The sequence below is a fragment of the Mus caroli genome, unplaced genomic scaffold, assembly GCF_978045245.1.
Source record: "Mus caroli unplaced genomic scaffold, Mus_caroli_1 scaffold_12, whole genome shotgun sequence".
In the NCBI taxonomy this organism is placed as follows: domain Eukaryota; kingdom Metazoa; phylum Chordata; class Mammalia; order Rodentia; family Muridae; genus Mus; species Mus caroli.
Window position 1 is genome coordinate 62,046,681 of NW_028227267.1, and position 13,723 is coordinate 62,060,403.

At 40.9% G+C, this 13,723-nt stretch overlaps 1 protein-coding gene across 1 annotated transcript; it reads left to right on the forward strand.

Moving 5' to 3' along the window:
- The first annotated feature begins 1,142 nt into the window (after positions 1-1,142).
- Positions 1,143-13,206, forward strand: Pbk (PDZ binding kinase). Its single transcript, XM_021182069.3, is given in 9 exon segments — positions 1,143-1,368; positions 4,516-4,590; positions 6,710-6,803; positions 7,745-7,887; positions 8,580-8,749; positions 9,982-10,111; positions 11,402-11,578; positions 11,994-12,214; positions 12,216-13,206. Coding segments are annotated over 8 exon segments (1,011 nt in total). The 5' UTR covers positions 1,143-1,368; positions 4,516-4,535; the 3' UTR covers positions 12,237-13,206.
- The last annotated feature ends 517 nt before the right edge of the window (positions 13,207-13,723 follow it).

Here is a 13,723-nt window from a genome sequence, read left to right on the forward strand (position 1 = left end):
ATAAAACGTGAATACATACGAGTCATGCCAATGTGTGTGCTTTTGTCTTCATAAAGAAGCTGTCCCTATCTATCTGGCCTCAGACTGGTTGAATTTCTTTAACCGTTTGAAGAGGTCACAATGCAGCACAGAGAGTTCCTGTTGAGGAGGCCTCTCAGTGCTTCTTGGTTTTTTTTTTTTTTTTTTGAGACAGGGTTTCTCTGTGTAGCCCTGGCTGTCCTGGCACTCACTTTGTAGACCAGGCTGGCCTCGAACTCAGAAATCCACCTGCCTCTGCCTCCCGAGTGCTGGGACTAAAGGCGTGCGCCACCACGCCCGGCTTCAGTGCTTCTTGTATTACATTGTATGTTTTCTTTTTTAAGGTATCACATGGTCTCTGAGCCACATAGTAGGTATGGGAATGTCTTCCTGTTCTCCTAAACTTAATTCATTTCTCTTGTAGAGAACACAGTAGATTATGTTATGTAGTGGGCACTCAAGTGTAGATACCTGACACCCAGTAGGTGCTCTGAAAATATTTGTTAAGTAGACTGTGGTAATTCCAAGAATTAACAAAACTGGGCCAGTGAGATGGCTCAATGAGGATAAGAGCTTGCTGCCAGAGCCTGGCCTTCTGATTTAGATTTCAGAAATCTAAAGGGGAAAGGGGGAGCCAGTTTCTGCAGTTGTCCTCTGACCTTCCCACGTGGGTAGCAGAAACACACACACACACACACACACACACACACACACAAACACAGCAATAATTTTTTAAGTTAGCAAAATTTCAAAATATTCTATATTTATTCTCAGCCTCAAATGATGAAACTCTACACATTTCTAGTTAGTGTTTTAAGGTCACATATATCTGCAATAAAACTTCCTAATTGCATATTCTGAGCAGTGTTTGTAATTTGGGTAATTTGCCTTCAAAACAGATATATATTTTGTTTTCCCGCCAGCATCTGTCTGACACTTGCTATGTCTTTCTAGCCATCGCTCTGGAAGATTTCTTCTTTTAGGACTAAATCAAACCTGGAAACTCGAGTAAATCTGGGAGGACTGTGCGAACGCGTGAGTTTTGACCCTAGTGCCGCCCCGTAGTCTTCTGGCGGGACCTTTGAAAAGGCGTGCTTCTTACACGCCGCGGCGGTTACCGCGAGTGTTGGCGGGACGGAGCTGTTCCTGCATTTTCCGGAGCGAGTCAGCTGAGTTCGAACTCCAGTGCCCCCCGGCGGGCCGCGGCCTTTGAAAATGCGCGCGCCCTAAACGCTGCGGCGGTTACACTGTTGGCGGGAGGGAGCTGAGCCTGCACCTTCCAGACTAGGTGTCCAGACCGCTTTGAGCCAGCTCATCACTTTCACCTTTTTACCCGAGCAAGCGAGCGTGGTAAGGGACAGCCGGGGCGACTCGAAGGTGGTTGGCAGACGAGGGGTCAGGGGTGGAGCATCGAGGACCTGAGGGGAGGGTCGCGGACGGGAGGGGGACTGCCTCCACCGGAGGACCTGGAGGAGATCTGCGGGGAAGAACAGCAAACTGAGGGTACACAGCGGCTAGGGGAGGACCCAGGGAAGATAGTGGATGGAGGAGAATAGGGGAACCCCATGGAACCATCGCGCACCTCCAAGCCCCTGACCCTGAGCTCCTTTATTGCGGAAAGTTTGGGGGTTCAGGGAGAAAGTCACTCCCTTCCCTATGAAAGAGGCGGGGGTGGGGTGGGGGGAGGATTTCTCTGCTAATGCCTCTGCTTTTAAGGTGAGGCCACAGTAGAAAAGTGGACTGTGGTAGGGCAGTGACTCATTGGGTACAGTCTGTGCCCAGCATGCATGCAGCCCTGGGATCCATCTTCAGGACCCCAAAACCTGGAAGCAGTAAAGAGTGCCTGGGGTCCCAGTAACTAGGGAATGGAGACCAAAGAAAGGACAGGGAATGTGGCTGTGGGTAGAATTTTATACATGGGATTACTGGTATTATTTAATATATACACACACACACACACACTTACATGCTTATATGGAAATTCTTAGTGAAACTCATAATCTTGTAGAGTTAGCATATGCAAATAAAAAAGATACTTTTGAAAAGCCAAGCAGTGTAATATTATAAAGTTATGGGTGGGGGACTCTGGAGCATTGATTCATTGGTTAGAGCCTGCAGGACTTTTGCAAAGGCTCTGAGCTGGTTGCCAGCACCCATGTGGAGTGGCTCACAAACAACTACATATCATTCCAGAGGAGGCCATCCTTCACTTCAGGCTCCCGTACTGTTGTGCATAGACCACCCACCCCTGCCACACACACATAGGTGATGGAAGGTGTATGATGAAAAGTCAAATTTTTTTTTTGTTTTGTTTTGTTTTTTCGAGACAGGGTTTCTCTGTGTAGCCCAGGCTGTCCTGGAACTCACTCTGTAGACCAGGCTGGCCTCGAACTCAGAAATTCACCTGCCTCTGACTGGAGTACTGGGATTAAAGGCGTGTGCCACCACGCCCCTGGGAAAAGTCAAATCTTAAATAAGCAGTTCTCATGGTAACCAAGCATGTGACAGCGCTTGGGGATTGAAGCAGGAGTATGTCGTGTTGGATGTCAGCTTGGTATACACAGCCAGTTCAAGGTAGTCTAAGTCATGGGGAGACCCACATAAATGGGGCTTAGAAAGCCCATCAATAGATGCCCCAGAGATGCCCCAGCTCTATCAGATGTGCCCTTTGAACCCCAAGCCTAAAGGTGATATGGGTTAAAGAAAGTATAGTTATTTAACAATTAATGCCTATGGAATGTATATGCAGATCTACGACAGTATAGACTAAGGCTCTATCTCAGCCAGGAAAAAAATCCCATTAGACAACTGAGCTGGGCGGGACGTAGGATATTTTGGTACAAACAGGGTAAGTGGAAGAGAGGCATTTTTGAGTGTCCAGAATATGAGGGAATGCTGAAATGTTTAAACCTAGGTATTTTTGTTTTTTTGTTTTGTTTTTTGTTTTTTTGAGACAGGGTTTCTCTGTGTAGCCCTGGCTGTCCTGGAACTCACTCTGTAGACCATGCTGGCCTCGAACTCAGAAATCCACTTGCTTCTGCCTCCCAAGTGCTGGGATTAAAGATGTGCGCCACCACTGCCCGGCTAAACCTAGGTATTTTAATCTTTGAAAAACACACTGTGCCCTTTGTATCCAGTCCTCAAGCTGTGGTAGCAAGGACAGTCTCCAGGCCGCTCTTTGCCAAGGATTTTGCATGAGGCTCACATTCCACAGGCTGTTTACCCTCCATTTCCTGACTCGGGTTGAGGATTATACCCTTTATCATCTAGCAGCCCAGCTTTAATCCCACTGCTGTAGATAAGCCCACATCATGTCTTCAGCTCTGTTCCAGATCTGTATTTGCCTGCCTGTTCGACCTTTCCACCAAGATGTCTAATAAAGCGTCCAAAAATGAGCTCCCAATCTCCAGAACCCTTTTTTCATTTGTTTGTTGCTACAGTTAAGCCATCAGGAAATATGGCCGTTTCTGGATAGCTCTAGACAAGCTCCATCAATGGACTCTGTGTGTGGCTTTCTCTATCTGGTTTCTTTCACCTGGCATGGTTTCCTGGCTCATTTGTGTTGTACAGTAGCAAGTTTGTTACTTTTTGCTCTGCATTCAGCATCTAATGGGTACTTCTGTTGTCTGTCTGGACTATTAGAATAACGCTGCTTGTATGCATGGGTTTCTGTTTTTGTTTTGTTTGTAGCAGGGTCTCACTGTTGCCCAGGTGGGTCTTAGCCTCCCGAGTGCTGGTATTACAGGTGTGCATATAGGGTTGTCTTAAAGGATGATGAGACGTTTGTAACTTGTGGGAAGTACGAGAGGAAGACATAGTATTTACCTTTTGGGTTTTGTCACCGGGGATTGAACTCAGGTCATGGCCTTGTGCATGCGGGGCTGACTCCACCCATGAGCTACATTCCTAGTTTCTGCTAACCTTTTAGAACTAGGTAGTATTAAAAAAAAAAAAAAAAAAAAAAAAAAAGATGTGACAAGACACCCACCCCACCCTACCCCACCCCAGCCCCATTCGCTTCAGGTAGTATTTTTTTTAAATTGAAGTTACATATTTAAAAGTTTTTAAAATTATAGTTGTTTCTATATGTATTGTGTATGTGTGTGGGCAGATGTATGCCACATAGCGTGTATGGCGGTCAGAAGACAACTTGTGTGAGTTGGTTCTCTCTTTCTACTAAATGAGAAGCAAGAATTGCACTCAAGTTGACAGGCTTGGCAGCAAGTGCCTTTACTAAGTGTCTGAGCTATGCCTCTGACCTCTATATATTGTATAATTAAAACCACAACTCCTACTCAATGATAGTATGCCCGTGAGTAAAGTCATTGTATCTCTGGGCTTCAATTTTACTTTTATAAATAAAATTGGACTATTTGCTGAGGTCATTTTCAGGTCTCAAATTGTATATTTCTGTGATAAAATGACGTTATGGGATTCTCCTCACAAATGAGAGTATTTTAGATAGTTGCAATATAACTTTGCTTGTTTTCATTGTAGGACCTAACGTGATTGCTATAATGGAAGGAATTAATAATTTCAAGACGCCAAACAAATCTGAAAAAAGGAAATCTGGTAAGATTGCAAAAGACCTTCTCTTGTTGCTGTTTCTACTAGAAACATTTTAGTGTTTATTCCTTTGTCATTGTCTGTAAACAGTCATAAGATTGGTCATTATTACAGTGCTAACCATAACAGAGACTCTAACAGCACAGTCCAGACTTTCTGTCTACTCACTGATGGTCGTTCTGGAATTTAGGACCTGTTTAGTAATGGTTTCTGGCTTGAACTAGAGGGTAATAGGAGCTGTATTCCTTGTACATGGTGGGATCTAGGAATCTAGCATCAGACTTGCACAGCAAGACATGTGTAGGTGTCTCGAAGATTGTTCAAGATGTCTTTAGTTGGTCAAATGTAGATTAATAGACATTGTGCCTTTTTTCCATTTTCAGTCTCTATGACTTTTTTAAAAAATTACCTTATTACACTGGCTCAGCATATTTTTGAATTAGTGTTGTTTCTAATGTATTTATTAGATATAGCTGTCCACAAAAGCCCTTCTTAGACACCAGTCTCTTTACTGCCTCCTGAGATTACAACTTGTGCTCCCACACCTAGCCCATGAAGATCTTTAAGAACATCTAAAGTGTGCCCAGACTATCTTTTACATCAGTCAGCATCTTTCTGAGCTGGGTACCTGTTTTTCTATTTGTTCTCCTGCCACTTCTGTCATTTGATGGTATATTTCCATTGGTTTATTTTTCTTCTGGCATGAGTCGTGTTTTTTGCTTCTTTCATACCTGGTAATTTTTGATTAGGAGGTAGGTGTTTTATGTCATTGAGTGCTGGATTTCGTCACTCTACAGAGTGGTGAAAATGGTTTGGATCACTCTACAGAGCTCTAAGCTCATATCACTGAATGGTGGTAAGCCTGCTGCTTTTGAGACTGGCCTTTAAACTTTTTTACAGACTTTGCTTGGGCTAAGAGTTAGCCGTAGTACTGAACTGTTACCCTTTAGAGGGCTTCACTCAACTGTCTGCTGCAGTACCACCTGCTCTGGCTAATGAGAAAGTGATCTTATTCCTAGACTCTTGTCATTTGTTAGCCTATTGTTTTCGATGCTTTGGGGTCGCTAAACACATGCGCAGTTAAGTACTTAAGCAAGCACTCTGTGGATCTTTTCAATCCTCTCTTTTCTTTCTTTAAGCTTCCTCCTGTGTTCTGCTCCTTAGACTCCAGCTACCTAGTTGTCCTTGACCTCTGCTTTGTCTCTGTGGTTTGACTGCTGGGCTGTTTACTCTGTGTTGGAGCCTGGGACTGCCTATCAGTGCTATGGGGTTTCAACAGGGCTTGCTGTTGTCTTTGCTCAGAAGTCTCTGCTCTGCTCTGCCTCTTGTCATGCATCTGAAAACTATTGTATTTTGTCAGATTTTACAGTTCATGGAGAGAGCAGGTCCAAGAATAGTCAGTTATTCCTGACAGGAAGCAGAACTATGTCATCTTTAATAACTGTAGAATGCTCTGACTTATATTTAGATGTTTTGTTTTTGTTTTTACAGATGCCAAAAGTAAAGTCCTCTAAAGGGTAACAGTGCAGTACTATAGTTAAAACATGTTTACATGGTGTGTGTGTGTGTTCTCCTTGGACATGTGCAGCTTGTGGCACACAGGTCATATGTATCCCAATAGAACTATGAATGTGGCTCAGCACAGAATCATAAAAGTACTTAAAACATTACAAGGTTTTCCTCCTATTTTATGATTTTGTAACTAGAGTGCAATTTTGAGCATGTTCTTTGTCAACCTGTCACAGTGTCACAAAGTTGATGTTCCTGGTTGATTTTGAGGACCACATTAGGACTTCCTTATGCTTGCTTGTTAGCAACCCTTCTTTTTCTCTCGATATATTTATATTTGTGTGTCTCTGTGTATGTGTGTACGCGCACATGCATGTGGGTGCCCTTGGAGGCTGGAAGAGGGCGTTGGATTCTCTGGAAACTAGTTACAGATGGTTATAAGCTGCCTGATAAATGTGCTGGGAATAAAACTCTGAGTCTCTCTTGTAAGAGCAGCAAGTGCTACCTTAAAAAAACCTATGTCATACTAATCTTACGACAGGGCTGTAAGACTGTTAAGATGATTTTGTACTGCTCCTTTCAAGTGCTAAGTTTTTGCTTTGCTTTTGCTTTTTAGTATTATGTTCTACTCCATGTGTAAATATCCCTGCCTCTCCATTTATGCAGAAGCTTGGCTTTGGGACTGGGGTCAGCGTTTACCTAATGAAAAGGTGAGGACAAGATTCCTTGCTTGGGGGACTGTGGGTCTCTTGTACTTGGATTGGAGAAGTTTCGAATCACACTGAAGGCTACATTCCAGTCCTTAGAATCTTGATAACTGCCTGAGCTCTGCCCCTAATACTTCTAGATTCCTCCTGGTAGAGTATTAAAAAGGAAGTAGCTTAGTCCATTTTCTTCTAGCTTCTATAAGAAGGTGAAGTGGTAGAAAGATCTTGTTAGAACATGGCTTTGAGTGTGGTGAATGGGTATAAAATTGTTTGGTGTGGAGTTGAAATAGCTGTTAGTGAAGAAGAGTATGCTAGGGACGGGGAACCATTGGCAGTTACTGGCTCCAGGGAAGAGTCAGCTCTCTTAGGGATGCAGGCCTGAGAGGCTACCCATGCCCCAGTAGGAAGTCCTATACCCATGCACTACGTGGACTCAGTGGGCTTCAAAAATAAAGAACACATGAAGTTAGTGGAGGTGGAATAGAAGAGGACCTGGAGGGGAGGAAGTGGAAAGTAGATTTGATCAAAACGTATGTATGAAAGAATAGAATACTTTTATATAGAAACTGCCTTTAAGTTTCTTTAATATTAATCATAGCATGCCATAACTCATCTCTGATGCATATAGATAAATGTTGATTAAGTAGTAGGCTGACATGCCAGGGTAGAAATGTTAGAAAACAGTGTAGTAGTTCTGAGGTTTAATTGTATTTTGATAAGTTCCTAATACTCCATCCTTATTTGTGTCCTTTAATCCCTTCTCAGAGCGTAGATATCAGGTGCTTTTCAGGGCATCTGGTTAAATCTTGACACAGAAATGTAACAGGTGTTGATGACCTAAAGAATTTTATATACTTTAAAAAACCTATTTCTATGGAGCAAAATTTGAGTGTTGGTGTTTTTTATTCATTTTGTATCTTTAAGTTTACATATGTATATTTTAGATCTCCGAGAGGGTTGTCTCATTCTCCTTGGGCCGTGAAAAAGATAAGTCTTTTATGTGATGATCATTATCGAACTGTGTATCAGAAGAGACTAACTGATGAAGCTAAGATTTTAAAAAACCTTAATCACCCAAACATTATAGGTAAGTCTGCATGTACTTTGTGGCAGTATGTGGTAGAGCAATGTTCTGTGTAGCTACTGGTTTTGCTAATAACGTTGGGTCCACATATTGTTGGGACTCGAGTTAATGTGAGTTGTCTAAGGTAAAAATTCACATAAGGGCCTGGAGAGATGGATTAGCAGGTAAGAGGACCTGCCATGCTTGCAGAGGACTCAGGTTCAGTTCTTGGCACCCACATGGTGACTCACAACCATCCACAGGGGATATAGTATCTTGACTTCCACTGGCAACAGGCTTACATGCCGTGTACATACAGGCAAAATACTCATAAAATAAATATTTAAAATTCACATATTCTACATCTTTAAGCATATGTATTTAACCTTCATGGAGTTGAGTTGGAAGTATTTGTTTTGGTGCTGGTCCTGTGAAGATTTCAGAAATGTAGAATGATCCTGGTGTAGACCAGTCATGTTCATTTAGATGATGGGTTCTTGCACTATTTTCACTTTGCATTTTTGGTACTCATGGGGCTGGTGGAATCCTTCTGTTTACAGAAGCATAATAAAAAGTGTTTTGATCTGTGCTACTAGACACACTTGAAGGCATTTGAATTATTTGGGCTTTGTACATAGTAGCTGCTTCATTGTGCTAGTCCAGATCTGTGTTATATTAATGGAGAGTTTAATAGAAAAATGCCATGTTTTCTTAAGGATATCGTGCTTTTACTGAAGCCAGTGATGGTAGTCTGTGCCTTGCTATGGAGTATGGAGGTGAAAAGTCTCTGAATGACTTAATAGAAGAGCGGAACAAAGACAGTGGAAGTCCTTTTCCAGCAGCTGTAATTCTCAGAGTTGCTTTGCACATGGCCAGAGGGCTAAAGGTAACCGTGTCACTGTATTTTAAACAGCTTGGGTGAACTATGAAGAAATTAAACATGTGTTGTACCTATGTTGCTGTGGTTTTAGATAGAAGATAGGGGAAGAAATGTATACATAACTGGGGGGGGGGGTGGGGTGGCACACACCTTCAATCCCAGCACGCAGGAGGCAGAGGCAAGGCGGCTCTTTGAGGACAGGGCTACAGAGAAACTCAGTCTCAGAAGCCTCCCCCCCAATTATGTTAATTAAGCACTGGTAATAGTGACTTTAGAGAACTAACTACTCACAGTGTAATGATAGTGATGTAAGGATTACATGTTAAGGTTTCATAGGAAATTGGTTTATGGAGCAGATTGAGAAAGAAGCATTTTAAATACAATTTGTAGTACATTTTTAGATAGGATAGAGCTGGGCATGGTGGTACACACCTTTAATTTCCAGCAGAGGCAGGCAGATCTGAGTTCAAGGCCAGCATGGTCTACATAGTGAGTTCTAGAACAGCCAAAGGATAGAAACATCTGAATTACTTACTAATGACTTTAAGTATGTATATATAATGAAGTGAACAAATTGCAGCGTAACCATATTGGGCCTCCTTATCACACGATAGGCAGCATTGAAATAAGTATAAGCTCTTGTGTAAGAGCAGATCACAGAAAGAATGGCCTCTCATTTCAAAGTTAGGCTCAAATGCTGACAGGTGAACAGACAGCTATTGTGCAGCACTGTTCAAAATGTGACTATTTGCAACCCCAAAAGAAGTTAATGTATAAAACATAATATAGTTTTGGATTACAGTTTTGCTTCTGCTTGTGAATTATGGTGGCACCATGTCTCCTGCTTTTATTGTATTACATCAAAGTTGAGCTATTGGCCTCAAGTAAAATTGGAGTGTTGGGAAATCTTCTGGACTGAAAATTTTATGGGCTTTGAGAATTCAAACATCTTGAAGAAAATTTTTAGATGACATGGCAGGTCAAATACTTTGAAATGGACAATTACGTCTAGTTTACAAAGGGAATTCAAATCATTGTTATTTTTTTTGGTGTTATTTTGGTTTTTTGAGTCAGGGTTTCTCTGTGTAGCCCTGGCTGTCCTGGAACTTCTCTGTAGACCAGGTTGGCCTCGAACTCAGAAATCCGCCTGCCTCTGCCTGGCTTCATGTCATTGTTTTATTGAAGGAGTTTTTATTAATTTTTCTGTTCATGTATTTGATTGCTTTTTCCAATTTTAGTATCTGCACCAAGAAAAGAAGCTGCTTCATGGAGACATAAAGTCTTCAAATGTTGTAATTAAAGGTGATTTTGAAACAATTAAAATCTGTGATGTCGGAGTCTCTCTGCCATTGGATGAAAATATGACTGGTAAGTAGCATTGTTTTAAATTTATACAATTTTGCATTGTAAAACATAATAAACCTACATGGTTTAAATGAACTATTTTTGGAAACTGTCTAATAGTGTCTTTTCATTGTTTTGCCTCCTGAGTCCTCAGCTCCTTCCCTTGCCACATGGTCAATTATTGACTTCTTGGTAGTGTGTATATTTTTTTGTCTTTGACTTGTTTTAAATATGTCGGGCTCACAGGCCTCCCAGTCTTCAGCCTGTGCCCACACTGGCCCTTATTAGCATGTATTTTAACTGAATAACTTTGGGCAAGACACACCCAATAGGCTAGAGCTTCCCCAGCTTCTAGGCATTCTTATCTAATCACGTTTAATTAGGATCCACTATTGCATCTTCCCTTTTCCCTTCAAATATTTCTTCTCTACTTGTAATTTCATTGAAAGCCTCAAAATAGAATTTTGAAGATAAATCTTCATTAAATAAACTGCTAGTTTTTCTCCCTTATTGTTGGGAAGTGAGTATAAGCATTTTGTTTTGGTTCTATCCTTATTTGTGTAAAATGGAGATTATAGTAATGAAATACAGAAAAACTAATATACTTTAAAAACTGTCCAGTGCATTTAATTTATCTTAGTTACAGAATAGGATTTTTAAACATGTAAAGCAAATTTTGCCTTAAGGAAGATATTATAGATATAATACTTTACGAGAAAAAGGAATTAGATATTACTAATTTAATGTCTAGGAGAGCCTTGAGTATTTGGAAGCTTAGCAATGTAAATTTATGTAATTATTGGGGAATATTTGGATCACAGAGAATTGATTCCTAAGTGATACATGTTAAATCACTAGTTTCCTGGGAAAACTAGTAGCTATTAGCTAATGAGTATGTTAAAAAAGACAAAACTCGCCCCCACTGGCTGCACTTCCTTGTTAGCCAGAAAAGGAAGATCAGAATTCATGAAAGAAATAAGAAAGACAGGAACAGAAGAAAAACAAACCCTGAAAAATGTTAATAATAATAAAATTCTCAACAAGCTTGAGAAGAGAAAGACTATAATCACCAATACTAGACAATGAAGAGGGTCTCAGTGCATGTTGTACACATCTGTAAGGGCTGTTACAGACAGCTATAGTTCACCAAGTTGTGAGCAGAGATGAAAATGGTCATTTCCTAGAAAAATATAATCATCAAAATTGAGGTAAGGACTAGGAAGTCCAAAATCTGTCTAGTAAAGAAACATTCCTACAAAGAATCCTACATGGTTGATTTTAAGTGATACTAGAATGATTTATTTTTGTTTTTAGTGACTGATCCTGAGGCCTGTTATATTGGTACTGAGCCGTGGAAACCCAAGGAAGCGTTGGAAGAAAATGGCATCATTACTGACAAGGCAGATGTGTTTGCTTTTGGCCTTACTCTGTGGGAAATGATGACTTTATGTATTCCACACGTCAATCTTCCAGATGATGATGTTGATGAAGGTATAAATACAAATAAGTTTTAACATAAATCTGAATTTCTTTCCACTAAATTAGATTTTAAACAGTTAAGATTATAACAATACTGTGATTAATTGGCTAGGTTTAACCCCGTATAAATGAGATAGACATTGATAATAGGAAGACAAGGGTATTCCTTGCTCCACTCATGGGTTTTTTTTTTTTTTTTTTTTTTAAATAATTCTACATTGGGTAGGTAGGGTATTGAGTTGAACAAAGTTTCCTTAAAACTTTTGCTGGAGAGAAAGTAGATAAACTATGGCAGAAGAGTTGAACAAACTGCCTGTGGTATAGTGGAATGCATACTGGATAACCCTCTTGTTGCAGGAGGGTAATCATTGAGCTATCCCATGACCTACATTTTCATGTTTTCATCTCTTAACTCCCTCATGTGCAGATGCAACCTTTGATGAGAGTGACTTCGATGATGAAGCATATTATGCAGCTCTGGGGACAAGGCCATTCATCAACATGGAAGAACTGGATGACTCCTACCAGAAGGTCATCGAACTCTTCTGTGTGTGTACTAATGAGGATCCTAAAGATCGCCCGTCTGCTGCACACATCGTTGAAGCTTTGGAACTAGATGGCCAATGTTGTGGTCTAAGCTCAAAGCATTAACTTGTATGGGGACTGTTAACTAGATATATTTATGTAGTTAATATAACTTATAGTAGCTAGATTCTAGAAGTAGCTTAAACACTAGTGACCCCTGTCTAAGATGACTTAAGAATCAAGGGACCATTGCTTTGTGACAGATCTTTTTAGATATTCTTGCTTCTTTAATGGGTTACTACAGTTATCTGTCTGCTCATAGTGTCCATCCTTCAGCTGGCCTGTCAGCCCATGTGCCCTGGAACTTAAGAGTTCGTAAATGTAGCTCCTAGGGTGTCTTGCCTCTCCACATTTAGCATCTAATTTATTACTTTGTTTCTACTGATTGTGTCTTAAGTCTTTTAAAATAAATGTAATAAACAATAAGACAGTTTTAGTACCAGGCACCTCAGCATTATCTGTTTTTGATGTGTTGACCATTGGATTTGTTGAGTTTCTTATATATAATGTGAGGTTAAGTTGTGTCAGTTGTTTGAGTCACAGCTCCTTGCAATTACCAGAACTAAAATGGTGAATCCAAGTGGTGTAGTCTGACTTGGCAACAAATAGGAAACATTATCCTCTAGAATTTCCTGGTAGGTTCCTCATAGGAGTATACCAAACAACAGATCACTAATTAGCATATTGTCCATTAAAAACCAAATTGAAAGTTTGCTTATGGAATGATTGTGTAAGTGTGCACACTGAGACTCAGTAGTCTTATCTCCCCCTTCGCTGATGTCATTTTAAATAGGTTTGCCCAAGTGACAGGTCCTACTTACTGGCCATAAAGCATGAATTGACTCAAACATACGAACTGACAGGGTTTCTTTGTGTTCCCCTGGCTGTCCTTGGAACTCACTCTGTAGACCAAGCTGGCTTCGATCTCAGAAATCCACCTGCCTCTGCCTCCCAAGTGCTGGGATTAAAGGCGTGCGCCACCACTGCCCGGCTTGAACTGGCACTTTTATTGAGAGATACCCAGCAGTTCCTATAGACACATTTTCCATATAGCACTTTACATCACTGTACCTGTCACAATAAACCAGTACTAAAATGCAATTCAACTTCATGCTTTATTCAGACTTACTGTTCAGTGACTTTTTCTGTTCCAAGATCCCATTCAAATGCCACACTTGGAGGATGTCGTGGGCCCTTGACTAAGTTCAGATTTTTGTTTTTCATTGCTTTTGAGTTTTAGGGTATGGTGGGTAGGTATTTTGTATAACATCCTCTGGGACTTGTCTGATGCTATATTTGAGAAAGGTAAATACCCTTGTGCTGTAGCAAAGCAAATACTAGCACAGTAACGTGGCTGTTGCTGGAAGGTACCTGCTAGTGCAATGCTCACTTTCCTCCTTTCCACTGCTGTACTCTAATGTGCAATCTGCCTTGGGGGATGTGGGTTTACTGTTGTCCATAATTCACTTTTTAGTATGGACTCAAATTATCACTTCATATGGTTCTTGCAGAAGCCTGGCTACCTGACTTGGACCCTCGGAAGCTATGGTAGGAGAAGTGACTCCCAAGGGT